Source organism: Hyla sarda, chromosome 1 (assembly GCF_029499605.1).
Source record: "Hyla sarda isolate aHylSar1 chromosome 1, aHylSar1.hap1, whole genome shotgun sequence".
Taxonomy (NCBI): domain Eukaryota; kingdom Metazoa; phylum Chordata; class Amphibia; order Anura; family Hylidae; genus Hyla; species Hyla sarda.
The window spans coordinates 135669972-135693116 of record NC_079189.1 but is presented as its reverse complement, the minus strand read 5'-3'; the positions used below and the strand labels follow the sequence as shown (position 1 = coordinate 135693116).

General features: G+C 40.6%; 1 protein-coding gene and 1 long non-coding RNA gene across 3 annotated transcripts in view; one reads left to right on the top strand and one right to left on the bottom strand.

Annotated features, from left to right (window-relative positions):
• The window catches only part of LOC130358531 (uncharacterized), a 165082-nt gene that overhangs the window by 91001 nt on the left and 50936 nt on the right, over positions 1-23145 (top strand). The gene's annotated exons all lie outside the window — the stretch shown is intronic.
• GASK1B (golgi associated kinase 1B) overlaps positions 11292-23145 on the bottom strand; it is a 70666-nt gene continuing 58812 nt past the window's right edge. Inside the window, exons 3-4 of the mRNA XM_056561818.1 lie at positions 17615-17841; positions 11292-15145 (exon numbers count right to left, since the gene is read on the bottom strand). Coding sequence (XP_056417793.1) covers positions 14938-15145; positions 17615-17841 — 435 coding nt within the window. The 3' untranslated portion in view covers positions 11292-14937. The remainder of the gene's footprint in view (positions 15146-17614; positions 17842-23145) is intronic.

Genomic DNA, 23145 nt, shown 5'->3' with positions numbered 1-23145 from the left:
GTCGCTTTACGAATTAATAACTCGAAAACACTTTTACCGAATATTCTGATTCTGAGATTGATTTTTCGTGACATATTCTACTTTATTTTGGTGGTAAATTTTGGGCATTACCTGCATTCTTTTATGGTGAAAAATCCCCAAATTTCATGAAAATTTTGAAAATGTAGCATTTTTCTAACTTTGAAGCTCTCTACTTGTAAGGAAAATGGATATTCCCAATAAATGTTATTTTTAATCACAAATACAATATGTCCACTTTATGTTGGCATCATAAAATGGACATATTTTTGCTTTTTGAAAAAATTAGAGGGCTTTAAAGTAGAGCGGCAATTTTCAAAAATTTTATGAAAATTGCTAAATCTGAAGGGACAGATGTTACAGAACTACAACTCCTAGCATGCCTGCACAGTCTAGGCATGCTGAGAGTTGCAGTTTGGCAACGTCTGGAGGGCTACCATTTGGGCACCACTGTAACAGTGGTCTCCAAACTGTGACCCTCCAGATGTTGCAAAACTACAACTTCCAGCATGCCCAGACAGCCTTTGGCTGTCTGGGCATGCTGGGAGTTGCAGTTTGGCCTTCCTAGTGGTTGCCACAGTAAAGATCACTTTACATTCACTTTCATCCCCCCCCCCCCCCCCCCAACGTGGTTTCCCTACCTGTGCCTGTCTCCAGCGAAGATCAAGGGTCCCCACGCATATTCTCCTCCAGGTACCGGCCTCCATCTTCTCCCCACGTTCCCCACAACATCCAGGGGTGGGCAGAGTGGGCGTTGCCATGGCAACCCATTGTCCTGCGCTGCCATTGGTCAGAATCAGTTCTATGTCAAGTTCTATGTCTATAGCACTGCAACCTCGCTCCTAGCCCTCAGGATGATCGGGGCTGTCACTGACAGCTCCGATCATCTCTATTTTTCGGGTGATCAGGTCACCAGAGACCCGATCAGCCCGGAATAGCAGAAAATCGCATGTCTGAATTGACATGCGATGTTCTGCGATCACCGACATGGGGGATTTCAGGACCCCCCTGGGCGATGTCCCGGGATGCCTGCTGAATGATTTCAGCAGGCATCCCTGTCCGGTCCCCAACCGGCTAGCGGCGGGGACTGGAATTCCCACGGGCGTATGCATACGCCCCACGTCCTTAAGGACTCAGGATGCAGGGCGTATGCATACGCCTGGCGTCCTGAAGAGGTTAAACTTCATTTGGATGCCCAGACACTCAGCTTGTTACTTATTTACGTCTTCGATAGACTAAACCATTCTGCAAAGCTTGGTGTTAAAGGCAGGCATCAGCTTCGTCGCTGATCCCTGCCATTAGCGGCAAATCACGGTTGCTGATAATAGCCGAGACCTGCTGTCTGTGAGGCGAGCACAAATCCTAGGCTTGCTTCATAGTTGAAATGCCCCTTAGGACGTAAATGTCCTAGTGGATAAAGTACCAGGGCCCCAGGATGTACATTCACGTCTAATGTTGTTAAGGGGTTTATCATACATGAAAAGCATACAAGGAATACTGTATCTAAGCCATACAGAGCCACACTGTATCTGCTGTGCCCTTGTACTGTGCACAATGTCTTGTGCTGGCTGTGCCCCACATATTGTGCCTGCTGACCCCATATTGCCCCTTCTGCTATCTTGGGCTGTGCTTGGTGTACTGTACCTCATGCTGCCCTCATGTAGTGTACTACCCTAATATTATGCCTGCCATGCTTCCAAATATGAAGCCTCCATCACTGAGAGATCCATCACCTGTAATGGATATGTGAAAATAGGTTAAAGGGGTTATGCAACAATAAAAAATACATACATACATATCTTCCAGAAGCAGCACCACTTTTGTCCTCAGGTTGTGTCTGGTATTACAACTCAGCTCCATTTACTTGAATGGAACTGATCTGCAATACTACAAACTAAAGACAAAAGGGTGTTGTTTCTAGAAGAAATCAGATATGTATTTTCTAATCCTGGAGAACCCTTTTATTTACTCATACTATCTGCTATTCAATGGCTTTTCCACACAGTATCCAGCTGAATGGAGGAAATAGTCATCGTAAGCAGGAAGCGTTGCCTTTGTGGAGTGACTCATGGATCTTGACATAAAAGTTAATAGGTTTTGAATACTATGGTTCTACACACTAAATCATGCTGCATCTTGGCCAGTCATGTCTGGATAGTCAGAGATCATTGGGGAGCTTTTATTCTTTCTAGTAAGTAGATATCATCTTACTACAGTAGAACAGCAAATGTCAGCTTCAGTGGAAGAAAATTAACCCATTCTTCGTAAAGAAACATTCATAATAAAGCACAAGGCTACAATACATGCTTTTACTAAAAGAGAAATGAGCGACATGCAAAAGACTGTCTATACCTATGAAGATGGTGTGGCTTGCCTCACAGCACACCTTCATTATGGGGGCTCATATTATCGGGGCTAAAGGAAAATAACCATACTGTACACAAGCACATTGTGCAAGGGGTAATCCAGGCTTACACAATTATATTGGTAGGGGTCTATCTACTGTCACCCCCACCGATCAGTTTAGTGAAAAAGATGCAATGCTTACCTGCTTGTCCTTGCATTGCTGCTTTATTGGTGGGAGTTGTGCAAGGTGCTGCACCATTGTCCCATTTCAGTAAATGATGCAATGCTACAGTGTATTACACTGCCACCACTACTAGTACAGAACGCCAGTGCAAAGATGAGCAGAACTAAACATCCTAAGAAGAAGAGTGCTTACCATAGCAATATGGACCCATGAATTAGCTTATCAGCAGAGATGGAAGGAGTAGGCCCCCTGACTATCTAATGTTGATGGCCATTCCTGAAGACAGACCTTAAATTATGTATGGTTGGAGAATCCCTTTATGTCTTAATAAGATTGTTACAGGTACATCCACAAAATCATATTGTGCATTGCAGTAATAGTACATTGATGGAATCTATAATCCCTTTTAATTAAAATAAAAACTTTCCTTTTTAGCACAAAAGAAATTGAGTAACGTAGAATAGGGTGACTAGAACTGAGGTTATTCACATAGCAGCAAACACACATAGGGGGAATGTTTGCTTATGTATTCCATTTTTTTGTTATTTGTTTCTTACTATTGTTTTTGCTTATGTGCGACTTATTTATCAACTGGTTTCAGCCTGTTGATAATTTTCTTTCACATAAGCAATTTATTTATTTATTTATTTTTCTTTGGTAACAAAGTTTCTTTTATTTTTTTTGCTTATGGCACTGCACCATCAAAAAGTTGCACAAAAAAATTTACAAATTTAAGCAAAAAAAAACCCTACTAAATGCTTTGATAAAGGTCCCCCATAGAGAGAATGGCTTCTGTATGTCTGACTGTATCTGAAAACACACATAGAGAGAGGGGCTTATGTATAGCACACACTTTTCCACAATCCCCCTGAGCATGCCTGACCATCACAGTGGATGCCCTAAGATGGTCCAATTGCTACAGGGCAAAAGAAGGCACATGGGGGTTCAAATAGTAAATTTTCAGTAATGCTTGCATAGTGGATATATGTTTCATTTCACTTAAATGGGTACTCCGGTGGAAAACTTTTTTTTTATGAACTGGTGCCAGAAAGTTAAACAGATTTGTAAATCACTTCTATTTAAAAATCTCAATCCTTTTAGTACTTATTAGCAGCTGTATGCTATAGAGAAAAAAATTTATTTTTGAATTTCTTTTTTGTCTTGTCCGCAGTGCTCTTTGCTGACACCTCTGCCCGTGTCAGGAACTGTGCAGGGCAGCATATGTTTGCCATGGGGATTTTCTCCTGCTCTGGACAGTTCCTGATATGGGCATTATGTGTCAGCAGAGAGCACTGTGGACAAGACAAAAAAGAAATTCAAAAAGAAAAGAATTTCCTCTGTAGCAAACAGCTGCTAAAAAGTACTGGAAGGATTAAGATTTTTTAACAGAAGTGGTTTACAGATTTATGAAGGAGTGCAGCTCACAAAAAATTACAATGTAATTGAAATAAAATAAATAAATAGGTCCCATTCACCTCTATACTAATACCAGAAAAAACTGATACATGATGCTAGTATAATTGTAGTAGTAATAATTAGAACTGTGCTTCAAATTTATGATGAAAACAAAATTGTATTTATTCATATAAAACAACCGCTAATAAAATATCATATAATGTAACAATATATCTGACAATACCTCCTTACACATGATGTTGGTAGGAGCAGTCGTAGCCCAATGTAAGCAGCTGGATTGATGGTAGAAATTCTGCTGAACTGCGGCAATGGTGCGATGGTTTCTCTTATAGCGGTTTTGTTGCGGTAAAAAGGCTCTAGAAGCGTTTCAGGGCTCTGTATATATTGACCCTTTCCTTTACTGAAGACACACTGTTCGGAAAACACTGATTTAAATAAATAAATACATTCTAAATGCAACTAAATCTACATGCAGATGAGGATACGTATATAACATGCAGCTAATTATGAACAACTCCTTTTATGGACATTACAACTTTTAGTTGTTTTTTTTCTCATACCACATGCTTTTAAACACACTTTTAGGATATGGCTAAGCAGACTTCTTATGATGGATGAGTAATATTTCATTTATACTCAAATAAGTTGTAAGCAGTACAATATGGTATGTATGCCATCTGTATCTAATTATATAGCAGGATCTTTCTCATGGGTATGCTGCTGAACTACTGGGGGCAGAAGTAAAAAAAAATAGTTTTAATATATTTTACTGAGATAACAGATATCATTAACAAGTCGTACAAGTCTGTTCTCATCCCACAGCTGCCTCTTGTCTCCCATAGACTTACGATGAACTCATGGGAATCTATGGTCCTGAGAAGCAATGGATTTCCTGTGAACTTGCATTCTTTGCATGTATTTTTGTTCCGCAGTTTGGTTTAGATATAGTTCATATTTCTAGCTAGCGTCTTATTGTTGATTCGTCTTTGAGCCTTTCATCTTGCTAGTAACTTAATTACAAGTTTTAGGAGAATCTGCCATCCAATTTGGAATAGTGCGCTGTTTGCTTCAAATACATGATTGTGGACCTTCCATAGACTGTAATTAAATTTCAGACGTATTCTCAGTAGAGAGGCTTTACTGTTCAAAATCACTGGTGTTGATGAAGCAATATAAAGATCTAAATGCTTCTATCTAGCATATGGAAAAAATAAAAAAGATGAATTCCACCATAGGAATCCAAAGCCCATTACAATCCCATCCATTTTCCTGTAATTTCACATAGCTACAATGTCCAACACACCCACTGCTTATGTGATATGGTCTTAGTCATAGCCTGAAATCGGTTAGCATGGATCAGCTTTGTTTCTTAAGAAAATTACAAGAAAGCTGATTTCATTTTATTGGACATTGGAGTCAGATGCCGGAATTATTTTAGCAAATAAAACATGCCAAGCAGTATGTGCACTTAACTTAGCCCTTGGCAACATTCATTCTTCCTATTATGAAGAAGACATAGAGAGAAAGGCAATGTCCAGCTTTTTTTCATCACTTGTGTGTGTTTTTCACATTATCATGTCTGAACACAGTCTTATTTTAATTTTTATTTGTGTGTTCTTGATGTAATTATGTGTGGGTGGGTCCCGGTGACGTAGCCTGATTGCAGGTGTGCGCCACCTGGTTCTCCCATACATAAAGAGATCCATATGGGTATGACTAAGACTTTCTAGTCCAAGCCGAACCGCGTCACTTTTTATCGTGTTCCTGTTTGTCTATCCTGGCGTATTAATAAAGAATTGTTCCTGAGTCAAGCGCTGGACATTGCCTTTCTCTCTAAGTTTTCGGACGAAGTCCACGTCAGGTCCCTGCACCTACAACGGGGTGAGCTGTTACGCATCTTGCTCTATGAGGAAGACAGGACCAGACTCAGCCTTCGCAGAAAATCTTCCGTCATTATGCCCGGACGGCCAGAATATAAAGCAACAAACAGGACTCGCCTGCCGCCACTCCCACAGTGCCAAAGTATTACCGCTCCAGTTCTCTGGGGGTGTCTTCTTTCTGGTTGCCTGTGGTCAATGTGTCACACTCCCGTTCAGCCGGGGCATGTGGGATATCACTGAAGCTGGTGATTAGCTGAGCCGCAGTGTGACCACAGGCAACAAAGAAGAAGACACCACTGGAGAACGGGATTGGTGACACCGGGACACCACGGGAGTGCGAGCAGGTCATTTGTTTTAAATTCTGGCTGCCCGGACATAATGGAGGAAGATTTTCTGCAAGGGATATTTCCTTCATAGGCTGAGTCTGGTCCTGTCTTCTTCAAAATAGGAAGAATGAATGTTGAGCTGAGTTAAGTGCACATATTTGCAAAAAGAATTCCAGCATCTGAATCCCATGTCCAATAAAATGAAATCATCTTTCTTGTAATTTTCTTGGTATTTCTTCTTTAACTTTATCCTTTAACTTAAAAAGTTTGAAAGGCTGCAATGTATACTGCAGGATACAAGAGACTATAGCCTTCTCCTATGAATCAGAATGCCTGAAACTTCATGCTTTCTCAGGGCCCATTCTACCAGGGCTTTCTCTACTTCTGTACTTCTGAGTTCTTAGTTTCTATAGAACAGATTTGTAGCTCAACCTCATGGTACACTTCAAATACTAAGTCTAATTAAAAGATCCTATCCTTTGAAAGGTATATTCTAAGATCTGTGCAGGAGATTGCTCTAGCTACAAGCCCACTCAACTCAGTAGGGACTCATTGGGGTTATAGGTTGAACTTGATGGATTCTGGTCTTTTTTCAACCTTTTGAACTATGTTACTATGTTACTATTTGTGCTGCTGAGAAGACATAAGGAAACATTACAATATAAAATCTAAATTTGTTTTCCCTCAGTTCTTTCAGCAGCAAATGACTCTCTAACTAAATTCAAAATATTACTTAAAGGGGTACTCCGGCACTAAGACATCTTATCCCCTATCCAAAGGATAGGGGATAAGATGCCTGATCGCGGGGTTCCCGCCACTGGGGACCCCCGTGATCTTGCACGCAGGACCCCATTAGTATCAGTCCCCGGAGCGTGTTCGTTCCGGGTCTGATTACTGGCGATCACGGGGACGGAGCATTGTGACGTCACGGCTCCGCCCCCATGTGACGTCACGCTCCACCACCTCAATGCAAGCCTATGGGAGGGGGCATGACAGCTGTCATGCCCCCTCCCATAGGCTTGCATTGAGGTTGTGGAGCGTGATGCCACACGGGGGCAGATGGATCTATGCTTTTATGTTGTTTACATCATTTTCTTCCAATCTTCTCCAATTTTGGTGAGCCTGTGAAAATTATAGTCTCAGTTTCCTGTTCTTAGCTGACAGGTGTTGCACTAGGTGCGGTCATGTCACAAAGATCACATAATCGTAAACTGGTTTGTTGACAATGGGTTTACTGTACTCCAGTGGCCTCCACAGTCACCAGATCTGAATCTAATAGAGCACTTTTGGGATGTGGTTGAACAGGAAATGTGCGTAATAGATGTGCATCTGACATATCTGCAGCAACTGCATAATGCCATCATGTCCATATGAACCAAGACCTCTGTCTCTAACACCTTGTAGAAAGTATGCCACAAAGAATAAAGGTAGTTCTGGAGGCCAACCTTCAGAAATAAAAATGTACAATATAATAATATCACTAGAGGTAGTACAATATGTGTGGACATATTTAAAGAAGCAAATCCAATTGATAAAATCATAAAGAACGATATGTTAGTATTTGAAATTCCACCTTATCTCAAAACCATGCAGGTTGGGGTCTTTGATCTATTTCGTAAGTGTAAAATTATTCTTAGCATTGGAGTATTTCAAACAAAATGTTTATCTGACCAGTATGTAATGTAGACCCAAGATGCTGATCACCATCTTGGCTTCAATGATATTTTGACTCACTCTCACCATCTACAGACGTATCAATATTGACTTGTACAAATATTAAAAAGTGTAATAGGATTTTCAATAATGGACACACATTTTAAAATAATTGACCATTTTACAGAAGTTCTTTTTCAGTTCAATTGTCCCACATGTTCTGTATGGCTGTTGGGGCTTAAAGGGGTACATCTGTGGAAAACTTTATTTTTTTATCAACTGGTGCCAGAAAGTTAAACAGATTTGTAAATTACTTCTATTAAAAAATCTTTATCCTTCCAGTATTTATTAGCTGCTATGTACTTTTTTTTCTGTCCACAGTGCTCTCTGCTGACACCTCTGTCCATATCAGGAACTGTCCAGAACAGGAGCAAATCCCCATAGCAAACCTATGCTGCTTTGGACAGTTCTTGATACAGACAGATGTGTCAGCAGAGAGCACTGTGGACAGAAAAAAAAAGAAATCCAAAAACAAAAGAACTTTCTCTGTAATATACAGCCGCTACTAAGAACTGGAAGTATAAAGATTCTTTAATAGAAGTAATTTAGAAATCTGTTTAACTTTCTGCCACCAATTGATTAAAAAAAAAAAAATTCCACCAGAGTACCCCTTTAACCAAACTTTTACCTCAGCAATGTTCTGTACAATACTATAGCTAGTTACTATATCTTATTTAATTGGAATGTAGTTTGGAAATGTTAGGATATTCAAATTTTGTATAAACTTTATTATTAGATAGAAACATAATGCAACTTTGTAATATGATTTGTATTAAAATTACCCAACATCTCTAAATTTCTGCTTACTTTGAGTGATACATCAAAAAGCACAAAACTGGTAGAGATGTATTCTTTTAAACACATACTGTAGGTATTGCAGCTCACCTTGCCCTGCTCCAGTGCCTCATCCTTGTGATCGTCCATGACCAGTTGCTAAACATTGGGGCACTTCCTCCTCTTCTGCTCCTGCTCTAAGTGCATTCTGGCATTGGGGTAAATCATGTGCCTAAAGATGATTTCAAGTCTGGAGGTCTATTTAAAAGGCACTTATCCTGCCATGCTGTGCGTACTACTTGAAGTTCCCGGCTCTTAATCCCTGTATAATTTTTTCGGGTTTTATTTCCTGTTTGACCTTTATCCTTACTTTGACCTTTTCCTCTATATTGTTTCTGTCTCACGCTTGAAACTCTTCATCTACAGCCTATTGTTCTACTCCTGGCTCTGAAGCTTGGTCCTGTTTCTAACTCTGCTTCTATCCACTCCTCTGGTCTGCCACACCCTGGATGCTTTCCTGATGACAACTCTTAGCTCTATTCCTATATAAATATTGAATCAGCACTGCCACCAATCGGTGATTATTCTTGGGACACTCCTGCAGTAAAGTCTATATATTGAGGTGGTATGTGGTTGAAGACTAGAGCATTGCTTAAACTTTGCACTCAAGTTAAAAGGGTTTAAAATAGCCTATAATGTATGGCATACTACAAGCTGTGGTGAGCAAAGGGTTTAACTTTATCCTGTCTTCTAACACACACTAACATAGTAGACCGACACAGTCACAAAAAGAAGTATGTAAAGGAGAGTGCACGGCATGGACACCAGTCTGACTGACGGCATAGTAGAGAGGACATAAAGAGCACTTTGAATGTCATTCTAATGCAGGAAATGGGATCCAATTAGTTGCCAATAGAGGTGGTTTGCCTCGATTGAACTTCCTCTTCTTGTCTTTATAATTGAGGATATAACATCTTATTAGCAAGAGACAGTTCCCAGCTTACCTGGAGTAGCATGCTCCGCTATGCAGACTGTGCAGGACAACATCAATGCTCACAATAATATTAAGGAAAATAGTCCAATGCAGGATTGTGAATAAAAGTATCCAAGGTTTATTCCATATAAACATGCAGGTTGCAACAAGAGCAGACAAGTTACCAATTTCAAGTGCTCATGGCACCCTTACTCATCGTGCATGAGTAAGAGCCCATGCACACTACAACAATTCCACTCAGTGGGATCTCAGTGGGATTCTGCTGCACTGTGCACACTCCGGAAGTTCCATAGCAGAATTTTCAAGGTGGATCCAGATTCCACAGAAAAAATGAACATGTTTATCCTCTTGGTGGAATTGTAGTAAATCGGATGTCACTCAATGCCGTGGTCATTAAGCAGCAAATCTGCCAGAGGCTGTTGCAAGAAGAATTCTAAGCTGAATTTCTGTAGCCATGAACACTTGAAACATGTCACTTGCCTTCTGTACTTTTACATGGAATTAACCTTGAATCTGGGCTAGACTGTTTTCGTTTATCCTATTATAATATCTCATTACTATTAGAAAACAGCAATGTGGATGGAGATATATTAGAATAGAAATATGCAAAATGTATCTTATATCTCTGACTGTCTTAAATACAGATAAAATCTACACTTGCTGTAAGCTGGCATATATTTGCGCCACAATTTGCATCATCCTAAAGGGGTATTCCAGGATCTTTTTTTTTTATTTGACTATGCTACAGGGGCTGTGAAGTTAGTGTAGTTCATAATATAGGGTCTGTACCTGTGTGTGACGGTTTTCTCATAATTCTTCTGTGATTTTCACTCCAATATTTATTTTTACCAGCATACAAAATGACTGTTGTCTCGGATTTTTCCCAGCTTGCAATGCAGCCGAGACCTGACTCACTAGTCAGCTGATGACAGGGAGCCTGTCTGCTTCAAAGGGTGGAGGGATCAATCTGCAACTAATGCAACAGCTGTAGGCACCCTGATTGAAAACCACATGGATTTGAATGGATGCAGCTCATTTATGTTTCAATGGGTGGAGGGATCAATCTGCAGCTAATGCAACAGTTGTGGGCACCCTGATAGAAAACCACAGGTCTTTTGAATGGATGCAGCTCATTTATGTTTCAATGCGTGGGGTGGCTGATGTGTGGGAGGGAGGAAAATGGAATTGTGGGATTTGTAGTCAAAAAAAGAAAAGTCAAACAGGAAATACTGGTTCACAAACAGCTAGCCACAGTGTTAAGGTAATCTCACAACATAGCCATTTAGCCCCAAGACAAGCGCAGATCCTTCCTAAGCAATGTCCATTACTGTCTGCCAGGTACTTACTGAAATCACCTTATGCTGGATAACCCCTTTAAGTCTTTAATAATGTTCTACTGTATCTGTCCAAAACTTGCTGGCCCTTCCTAATTTGGGTTCCCCCCCCCCCCCCCTTGCAACCTACATACACAAACTTTTGTGACCACCTAAAAAAAAAAATGTCAAAGAAGAGAAAAGCAATTAAATTTTTATGCCAAAAATACTGTTGTGATGCTGGTCATAAATGCCCCTCCCCCTTAGTTCATATTTAATAAAGAACTGTTCCAATCTGTGCAAATACTTTGTCTTTCCATTAGAAGGGAGTCCTGTCCATGTTATCTCATCTTAAAATGCACAAGAGCATTCAATATCTTACTGAAAAGACATTTTGGTTTATTTTTTATTTTTTTATTAATTCACCTTATTAACATGTTACAAATAGAACACTTACCAACATGGTAAAACAGGTATTTTACAAGATTTCACTTTCACATCAGTGTTTCACTGTAAAATCCAGTAGAATTCTTTTGAAGGTAAGGTTTATATACATCATTATTGCTGTTCACAAATTCTATACGTTATTTCCTTCAAATACGACAAAATTCAAGTGCAGACAAAAGTAACACTTTTGCATATAAATTCCTATACTTAAATACACTTTGTGCAATGTCTTCTTCTTCCTTGAATTATAGTGTAAACAGATTAAATGTTTAGTTTAAACATAAATCATATATGACTTTAAATGTATATGCACCATTGTGTTAGTAGAGCAAGGTATTTATGAATTATGCTTAGAAATATACAGTATGCTTTTATAACTGAACAGAGAGTTACAGGTCGTAGGAGTTTAAAAAAGTAAAAATGGAGGGCAAAGTGGTGAATAAGGAAGTGGGTATGTTGTCTTACATTCTGTGCACTTCAAAAATACTCTCAGGCCACAGTGTAGGAAAGAATGTAGCTCTCCAGGGAGGCTCCAAATAGCGGTACATAGATAGCATCTATTTTACACCTCCCATAAAAGATAAGAAGAATATCTCCAAAATGGGGTAGCGTACTAAGGGACACCAGCAATGCATTATGGAAGAATGCTCACTTAAAGGGGTACTCCGCCCCTAGACATCTTATCCCCTTACCCTGCTGCACCCGAAGTTCTTTTCAAGCGTCGGGTGCAGCGCCGGAGGCTTGTGACATCACGGCCACGCCCCCTCAACGCAAGTCCATGGGAGGGGGCGTGATGGATGTCACGCCCCCTCCCATAGACTTGCATTGAGGGGGCGTGGCCATGACATCACGAGCGTGGCATGGCCGTGACGTCACGAGTCTCCGCCCTGCATCACCAGTCATCCGGTATGGAGCAAAGTTTGCTCCGTGCACCGGATGTCTGGAGTGCCACAGCCGAGATTGCAGGGGGTCCCCAGCGGCAGGACCCCCGCAATCAGACATCTTATCCCCTATCCTTTGGATAGGGGATAAAATGTCTAGGGGCGGAGTGCATTAAAGGGGTAGTCTGGCAATTAACTTTAAAAAAAAAAGAAACTAGTTAAAAAAACACTCTCTTACCTTCCTCACTCCTGCACCACTGCTGGTATAATGGAACTCTACCCTCTGCCGTCCAGCACTTCTGGCTTTGGAGATATGGTGTCACACAATCCCTCAGCTAATCAGCAGCTGAGGTGGAAAATCACTGGGGCTGCTGATTGGACAAGCGGGCATGTGATGTCATGTAACCATACTCAGAAACTGTGTACAGCAGGAATCGGAGCTCTGTGATACCGGCGTGAGAACGAGAAAGGTAAGAGAGTGTTTCTTTTTTTTTTAAATCACTCCCTCCCTGACCAGTTTTTAAAAAAGAAGTTAATTGCAGGACTACCCCTTTAAGAAAACAATATAAATCCATAGGGCCACCTAATAGGCTCTACACACACTACTTTGCTGTGTATATGAGGCATTGAACTTTGTTCGGGAGCACAGGTCCTCTTTGGGGTTGGTTAATTATTGGTGATGTTTTAAGAATTTTGGAATGCATGTCCATTTTCTATCCTTTATGTAGGATTAAAAACATTCTGAATGGAAGTCTTTGGGTTGCTTGCCAAAGTAAGATGGAATGTGCCCTTCAGTGCTGCCGGGTCTTAAACCATTCCCCATCCAATTGTCTTTTAGGGACCCAATGAAGTGGACCTGCACTATGGCAAATTAACATGTTACAGATAATTTAATAATGTCAGTAAAACAATACTAAAAGAAGGTAAGAAATACAAGGAAATCCAAGCTTTGGTCCTATTTAAACAAAAAAGTTACACATATACACTTTGTCCCATGATCTGAAATGACTTTAACCCATTGTGGGAAAATGATTACATCAAATTTTGTGATGCTTTCATACATCTCAGGGTGGTATTATAGGCCATATGATAGTATTAGGGTATATTGACATGTGGCAGATTGTTGCAGACATTTCTGTAACTGGAATTACATCCATTCATCTCACTGAGGTTGTTCGGGTGGCAAGCGCATATTTTATGCAACACCATCCAAACGAATGTACATGTCACTAAAAAATCTTACAGAAGCTTTATATTTAAGAGGTGGCTTTTAAGAGTCTATTCCAAAGAATTTCCTAATCTTCCAGGAAGTAATCTGTTCCTATTATTGACACTAAATATCCAGCTCATGCAAGAAACAATAACAGAGCAATGTGCATGAGCTATGCTGTTATCTCTAGTTTTACATATCTTGTCATCTGCTTTGCTGAATGGTGTGTTCAAGGGTTCAAAAAGTATGAAAAGAATTATAGTTTTGTAATTCTTAAGTTCTATGATGTACTATCTGATTTTTTTTTTATATGAGACAGTTCATTATTTGGCAGTTACCATTGGCTTTACTAAACTACATCCATATGGTCAGTCTACCTTAAAGGGGTATTCCGGGTTTATACATCTTATCCCCTATCCTATCCCGCTGCTAAGGACCCCTGCGATCTCGGTGCAGCCCCCGGCATTCTGTGCCAGGCACTGCCTCCGAGACGGGGTTGTGACATCACGGCCACACCCCACTAGTGGTGTCACACCATGCCCCCTCCATACATGACTATGGGAGGGGGCTTGACGTCCCCGTCTTGGAGGCAGCACCCTGCACAGAATGCTAGGGCCTGCATCGAGATCGCGGGGGTCCCCAGAGGTAAGACCCCTACGATCATACAAGAGGTATTAATCTGGAACACCCCTTTATAGAGTATGTACACCTGTTTTCTAAAAGATAAATGAAGCAATGTGATATCCTGTCATTTTGTGCATTGACTCCGTATGATTTTCTTTAAACGGAAAACATGCCTAAAGTTCTACTACACACAGGGTTTGCTTGTAGTCTGTAACTATAGAGACACACAGTTCTGCAAAGGAGTATACACTAAATGGTAGAATATCTTAACCAGGAATATTATAAGTATTAGTATATCGTTTGTAGATTTTTTTTATCTTTAGATACAATTCAGTAATAAAAAGGTAGACATACCCTTTAACATTATAAACAGTTCACAGTAGTGATCAGATTTCAGTGTGGGACATTAATTACATTTTCTTCCTATTAAAGGGGTACTTCGCTGCCCCAGCATCCGGAGCATTTAGTTCTGAATGCTGGGTGCGGGCTGTGGGGGTCGTGACATCATGACCACGACCCTCGTGACGCCTTGCTCCCTCAATGCAAGTCTATACCGTCACGCCCCCTTCCATAGACTTGCATTGAGGGGACGGGGCGTGATGTCACAACCCCCGCAGCCCGCATTCAGTGTTCGGAACTAAATGTTCCGGCCGCTGGGCCAGTGGAGTACCCCTTTAACACTTTCTCCTGGTATATGTGAAATCATAGAATCTAGCTACGTAAAGCTAATATCCCAGAATCACTGCATTTGTTACAGTCATAATACATGGGATCTGATGATTCAGATGGTTGTCTGGCCATTTTGGTCATTTTAATCATTCATTGGTGTGACTTTTATTCCATGGGCATTGATGTAAGTCAACAGGATTTTGGCCCTTCTCTCTATCACGTCAATGAGTTTTTCAATCCCTTGACGTCCTCTTTGACTTTCCCAAAATACTTTGTCTAGAAAAAATGACTGGAGAAGTTTTTCTCGAAGTCTGTGACTTTTTATCACCGAAACAGCTGATTCAGGAAACCTGGAAAACAGAAATTAAGATTACGAATAGAGATATGCAAATGTCTCCAAGGTGGACTAACCTATTGATATTTCATATACATTGTTATAAAAAAGTAACATCATCAATATTTTATAATTGAGCTGGTGTACAAATTGATTCAACCCAAATCCAGATCAACAGGTCCACTAAGTAAGGTTTAGAGGTCATGACCAACTGGGGGGACAGGGAGAGTGAGCCCTAAATCTACTCTAATGTCCATTTATTTGTTTTTGTATTTTTATGTTTAGGTGTGTATTCATAAACTAGTTTGTTCAGAGCAGTTTTCTATTTTACCTGGATAGGGAGTAGTTAATGCTCTGAACGAATGAGAACATGGGTGGAGTTATTTACCCAGAGTTCTCCTGCATTCTGGTTCTGGTTATTGAGTGCAATACTACTATGTCTGTTTGTGCTATATTCTGACTATGTCTGCTTGAGAATTTACCTTGTATTTATCTTGTCATTCTATCTGGGTTTTTAGCCATGGTTAAATAGTATGCCCCTTGTATTTTAGTCTGTGTTACATTAGTCAGTTTTAGGATTTGTATGCCCTTTTTATTATGTGTTTTTACGCCACTGCACTTTAGTGCAGGAAGGGACCGGCACCCAGTTGTCGATCCATCGTTTAGGATGGATGGGCAAGTAGGCAGGGAGAGATATTTTAGGGTCAGTTTAGGGCTCACTCTCCCTGTCCCCTGGTCGGTCCCTGACAGTAGATCTGTAGAATGATGAATTACTTAATTACTGTATCCTGGCCTTTATAGTTTAAAATACTAGATTAACTGGTAATCTTTCATACAAAAGACCGATCTAGATATAACTTCAAAGACATATTGTAGCCTGGTAGTGTTCACACTAGATCCAGGCTTGCAACCCCAGATCTAGTGATAACACTACTGGGTCATCTCTGTTTGCTGCACATAGGGGCTTACACATGGTATAGTGAACCAGAGTGAAAATATTGCTATCTTACATTTGAGGAAGAGGCTACGATTAGCTTTGATACGCATTATGATGATAGCCATTCAATAAAGGATATCTGCAAAATCTTTTTTTGTGCCAATCATCCAGATTTTTCCTCACGTTGGGACCCAATACATATAGGAGGACATTTGTCAAGGTATTTAGAGCCTTTTTTTAATTTATTTTTTGCTTACTCTGGGCGCACAAAAAGTCGCATGTGCGCCTAAGCACTTTTTTTGCAACTCCAGTAGGTATGCATAAAGTTGCAAACAGCCTTACCTAAGCAACTTTTAGTTTTCTCTTTGCAGTGGTCAGGAATTTATGATGTGGAAATGTCGCACGTAGAAAAAAAAAAAAAAAGACACAATCCCCTTTAAAATGTTGCAAGTTAACTCTAGGGCTGACCTGGCTTACCAAACTGCCTTTTGTGAGCACTTGTAGCACATAAGCAAAACAAAAGCAAAAAAGAAATTACTTCAGAATTGACTTACCAAGGACAACAATAATAAATGTCCCCCATACTGCATATCAGCGCCCTTGTGATATTCTGTCAGATACCTGGAGGCAGCACCACATGCTGTACTTTTAATCGTACAAAGCCCTGCAAAGTTATTGTGGCTCATACGCAACAAAATAAAGTGAGCAGTTCCCTGTAATGGACATCCCATATTGCTAACTCCCCAAACCTGGAAAGGCTTACTGTTGTATGAGGAGCTCTACTGTTTTTACAGAATATTCCTAGATGATGACATGACACACATTTTGCATTAAAATGTTTAAGGTTGCTGTCAGCACTACCACCACTCCGTAGAGAGCACAGGAGAAGACTGACAGGCTTCCCCAATGATGTAACTGTCCATGTATGGACAGCTGCAATGTATAAACTATTCATATATAGACAGTTACACCACAAAAGCTTTTCCAGAGTTTCTTTCAGGAGTGTGCAATGTACCCCACTGTATACCTTTACAGTAGGATACATTACAACCTTTCATCAGAAGATGGGAGCCTTCAAGCTGTTTAACCCTTTTGGAAGATAAAAATACGATGTGAATGGAGTATTACTACTTATGGTCCAACAAAAAGGAACATTAAAAAGAAAGAAAAACAATGCTTGAAAGTTGAACATTATTCAATATTTGCTTAAAATAATATTAGGTCACTAATATAAACCATAATAAATATAGATTTAATCGGGTTTTGCAGGAACTTGGCCTGAATAGAATAAATGGCTTGCTTTAACTTGAATAGAGATGAGCTAAAATGACAAGAGCCAACCCCCAGGCAACTGTTTGTAAGTTCTGTTTTAATGTATGTTTATCCTTTAAGCTAAAGCCAGACTAAAGTACTACATTCTACTGAAAGGTTGTCCATGTAAACAACAAAGCCATTTAGTTAGACTATGCCAAATTTTACTTCCCTTGTCAAGAAAACTAACAGAAACAAACATATGAAGTGTATCTGTGACCAGCTGACCATACTCACTCTTTAATTCCATCCAGCAACTTAAAATTCAGATTATCTTCACTTCTATCAAAATATCCTTTGTTATTAATAAAAGCCAAGTGGTGTGGGTCATGCTTCCTTTGTATAATGTGTGTTAAGTCAATATTGCTGGGGTTGTCACATTTTAAGTGGAGCCCTTGTTGCACACAGTCATCTTCTTTCCGAGGTCTGAAACCACAACAGTGTTTATCAAGACGATTGTAAATCTGGGTGAATAGAAGAAAAATAACAAGATTTGAGATTGGAAATATAAATGCCATCAGTACAGAGTAAACTCACAATGACCCTGTCATGATTTCAAAAGGCTTTATTATTGAGGCCTTGTTGTAGAATGAGATGACGTGAAAGGTAGTGCCATTTTTTTTATTAATGCTCTAATGCACGAAATAAAGCATTCAGACATGTTCACTGTAAGTTATGACTGACATGTTCTAACATGTTATGTAGCTTGAGACCAAAACTCTGTTTTCTCACACACCTAGCTTATATTGTGATAATAAACTTTATCACTTGTGTTGTTGTAAAAAATTGTTTAAGGGGTGTGTCAGACACTACAGATTTCCAAAGGAATTGCTCATTTTGCTTATATATTATATTTCAGTATTTAAAGACCAGCAAAATATCTTCAGACCAAAGTAGCTGTGGTTGAAAGTCAAAGTTTGATGTGAGGGTCAGAAGACCACTGTTGTCAAATTGAAGGCAAAAAACAAACTTATACTTGTTTTAATTGCACTTTATTCTGATGCCCGTAAACTTGCATTCAACCTGACAGTAATCTGAGGGGGTTGCACGTCTGTGTTTTTGGCTACAAATATAAGTCAGATTGGGGTTTTCTCCATTTGTATACAAGAAACCTCTCCTAGAACAGTACTGCTAGCAATTAAATTGTGGGAGGACATATCAAATTGAATTTAAATGAGAAGACAAATCAGTAAGAGACTGGTACCACCCTAATGGTTCAGAGTCCCTTTCCTGGACAAATATATGCATACAATTAATCTAAAATAGTACTGTGGTGAGGGTGTGATGAGGGCAGATGTTATTACCCTAGGGGCAGATGACATTAACCCCTTGTGTTGGTGATGCCAGGGCATGGTTTTACCTCTACACCACCCGAAGGTATGCTGCTGGATCCTGGGCTAGGCACAACAGCAGCTTTACTGAGGTATACAGATGGAATAGACTTTACAGCTCAGTTAGGCCCAAGGAGGTGACCAGTGACTTCAGAGACTTTAGGGCTCGCTGGGACTTGTAGTGGACTTGGACAATTTGCTGCAGGCCCACGCTGACTTTATACAGACTGATCTTGACTGACTTGACTAGGACTGACAGACTTCACCCCATATGTAGCTTACCAGGTTTTGACTTTCACCTGTGGGGCACTGGATTGGTAGAAGCTTGGCTGCCCGGTAGGCCTTAGGTTTCCTCAGAACACCACTCTCTCAGGTCTTGACTTCACTGTAGCTCTGCTTAGACTAACTAGCTAGCTCCTCCCAGGGTTTATATGGGGGGGACGGGGGGACTCTGGAGGGGTCCTATAGGTCACCCTATAAGTCACCTGATCACTGGTACCTTCCTTGGTTACAACACTTAGTAACAACATTTAAAAGGTACATAACATCATATATACATTACATTAGATAATGTAAGGCACTTGTTATTCCTTTATAACACACAGCTTAAGGGAGAACTCAGGGGACACTGCAATAGAGTCTGCCAGATAGGACAGCAAGGGTACAGGGGTGCAACTCCTGTACTGGGCCACCACAGTACAGCTGTTCAGCATTTTGGGCAGCATGAAAATAGTGACAGGCTCCTTTTAAGGCACCTAGGTTATGTACCAACTAGATTTATATGAGAAATAAATTTGAAATCTCTAAAGAAAATACATTTTTGGGAGGATTTTTCCAGTCTCCATGTTAGGTGGTTAAATAACACGTAATTTATGATTTTCAGATTTCCATTAAAAGAATACAGAAAGACTGTTCATCCACACTAAACCCAATGTACTGGGTGAACAGCATTAAAAACAATGGCCAGTGGTGTAGTAGTTGCAGAGTTGAAGTGTCCATTGTTTTTAATGCTTTTAATCTGCACTATAACCCCAGGATTTAGTGCAGGTGAACTAGTTGTCAGTTTTTCTTTAAGATATTCCGCACCTAAACACTATTTCAGGAAATTGACAAAGTTTCCTGTTTCTCCAGTCCACCACCCTGGCAAAGCTATGTTTAACTTGGAGAACATAAAAGTATGATGCCACTGCTAAATATAGGCTTTTAAGCCAGACAGAACAAGGTCTTTTCCATGATGATGAAGCAGACTGCCACAACCACAAACATTCCCTTATCCACTGTTTGAAGTTAGTCTGCTTTATAAAAGCAACCAGGTTCATTCCAAAAATACTTAGACCCATACCAACGATTACATGATGTTACTATGTTTATTTCAAAGACACAACACTTGGGATTAATGACTATGCTTTGCAACCAGAAGAGGTGCAAACCTTTCAGCTATCCATGTCCTAGAGGTGTCACCTACCATCCCTTCTGTTACATATAGTCCACAATTCCACCTGAAATTAAGCTTTATGCAAAGGTTTGAACAGGGTTAAGAGACTATGTTACAGACTAGCTGTAACACTGTGTATGATTGGTAACTGAAAATTATCAAAACTTTACTATAGATACAAATAAGGACCCCTTTATTGTACAGAATAATTTTTAAAATTAATATGTAAAATTATAGCAATCTAATAAAATATGAGCAGCCCTGTGTGCAAGGCTACAAATAACACAGTGAACAATTAATAACCAAAAATTGGCGCCCACTGCTGATACATGACATCACAGCTCTGCAACCCACAAAAGGAGATTTTTGGCATACCCACTGTTTTCCGATACCTTAAAAGAAAGAACTGTGTCTTTAATGTATTCCCCCAACCCCAACGATGAAATGATTAAAGAGGTGAATCTTGTATAAGGTCACAGTTCATAAAATAGTGACCTGGTGCAAGGCTCAAAGAGTTACCCCTGGTTATGGCCCCCAAGAAGCTGCCTCTTTTAGCTGCCTATGGAGTTAGAACTCCATTCTATAGGTAGTGTAGATCCCTGTTGTCAAAAATATAAAACTAAATGAGAATATCGATCTTTCTGTGGTGAAACAGAAAATGGAGGTTGAACAAAAGACTAAAGAGTGATAACCTTTATTGCAAACATTGCTTACAGTACATTCAATCATTTTTCTTATGAAGGAATCTGTCATCTTTATTTATTGCTTAGGCCTCCAAATACCATTGGACAGCTAACTTACCTTCCCTGGAGCCGATGGTTCTTGACAAATTTATGAAATTGCCTTTTAATTTCTCACGAAGTGTCAAGGAGGCAGGGACAAGCTGCACAAGTGTCACCGTCTGGCACGTTACTTGCTCATCGAACCAATCAGCCCCTCCTTGATTGACATTTAAATCCCTGTAGATCAAACAAGGACGGTCTGGAAGGTGGTAATAATTGAGATGGCATCCCAGAATGTGACACTTGTGCAGCTTGGCTCCTTCTTCTTGACACTTGGCTGAGAAATAAAAAGGTGATTTTATAAGTTTGGCAACCACCATCAGCTCCAGGAAAGGTACAGTTTACTGTTATATCCTAACAGCTATCTTACAGCTATAGCCATTAAGAATTGGGTTTATTTTTTCTGTCCACATATCTGGTGCCAGCTGTTTTCTGCAATACGGAGCCATAAAAGGAATCATAAAGGGTTAATTATTTTATGAAGCAAACTTCAGAGGCATAGCTTGGAACTAAGTTTGGTAGAATGACTTCACACTGTGCAGGAGCTTTAATACTATAGGATCTACATGGATTATTTTTATGCTAAGACAGCTCTGCCCATAGTAGACATTTCTTGTGCAATTCTCCTGAAGTCCAATCACACCTCTGCGCTGTTACATGTACTCTCATGTAGCAATGGGGAATTTGCATCCTCATGACTCCAGGGTCCAAGGACAATTGCAGCTGCTGCACTGGACTAGAAAAAACATAAATTTTTCATTTTTCATAAATTTCTTCCAGAAACAGTGCCACTCTTGTCCTCACTTTGTTTGTGGTATTGCAGTTCAGTTTCATGGAAGCAAATAAAGCCAAGTTGTAAGATCATTCGCAACATGAGGGTAGAAACCTTCACCACAGCAGAAAACCTGGAAAACTTCTTTAAGCAACACATACAGTACATTAGCAATTCTTTAATATATTGTACTGTAAAACTGATCGACCTAGCACTTTAAATTTAGAATATAAGCCCAACCTTGATGTGATTTTTTTATTTTTAAAGCGTACCTGTCAGATCCCATAAAAAAATGAATATGTTACTCAGTACCAAATCCTGATGATGTACATCTCATTTTTAAGCCTCTATCACCTATATTTATTTGTAAAATTACCTCTTTTCTTTCTTTTCAATAGTTTTTATTGAAAATTTAACAGATAAGTAAAACATGTCAATATACATTTTGAGACAGAATTTTGATCAAAATACATAAAAAAGAGAACAAGGAGAGAATGATTGTATCCAAAAACTTGACAATATTACCGTATATACTCGAGTATAAGCCGAGTTTTTCAGCACGATTTTTCGTGCTGAAAACACCCCCCTCGGCTTATACTCGAGTGAACTCTCCACCCGCAGTGGTCTTCAACCTGCAGACCTCCAGAGGTTTCAAAACTACAACTCCCAGCAAGCCCGGGCAGCCATCGGCCACTGCGGCCTTCGACATCATCCAGCCCCCTCTCACCCCCCTTTAGTTCTGTACAGTACTCACCTCCGCTCGGCGCTGGTCCGGTACTGCAGGACTGTCCGGAGAGGAGGTAGTCCGGTGGGATAGTGGTTCCGGGCTGCTATCTTCACCGGGGAGGCCTCTTCTAAGTGCTTCGGGCCCGGCCTCAGAATAGTCACGTTGCCTTGACAACGACGCAGAGGTACGTTCATTGCCAACGTACTTCTGCGTCATTGTCAAGGCAACGCCTCTATTCCGGGCCGGAAGCGCGGAGAAGAGGCGCCCCCGGTGAAGATAGCAGCCCGGAACCACTATCCCACCGGACCACCTCCTCTCCGGACAGCCCTGCAGGACCGGACCAGCGCCGAGCGGAGGTGAGTACTGTACAGAACTAAAGGGGGGTGAGAGGGGGCTGGATGATGTCGAAGGCCGCAGTGGTCTTCAACCTGCGGACCTCCGGAGGTTTCAAAGCTACAACTCCCAGCAAGCCCGGACAGCCGATGGCTGCCCGGGCTTGCTGGGAGTTGTAGTTTTGAAACCTCTGGAGGTCCGCAGGTTGAAGACCACTGAGGGCGGATGATGAGAAGAGGATGATGAAGGGGGGGTGTGTGGGATGATGAAGGGGGGGTGTGGGATGATGAAGGGGGGTGTGGGATGATGAAGGGGGGTGTGTGGGATGATGACAAGGGGATGATGAAGGGGGGGATGATGACAAGGGGATGATGAAGGGGGGTGGGGA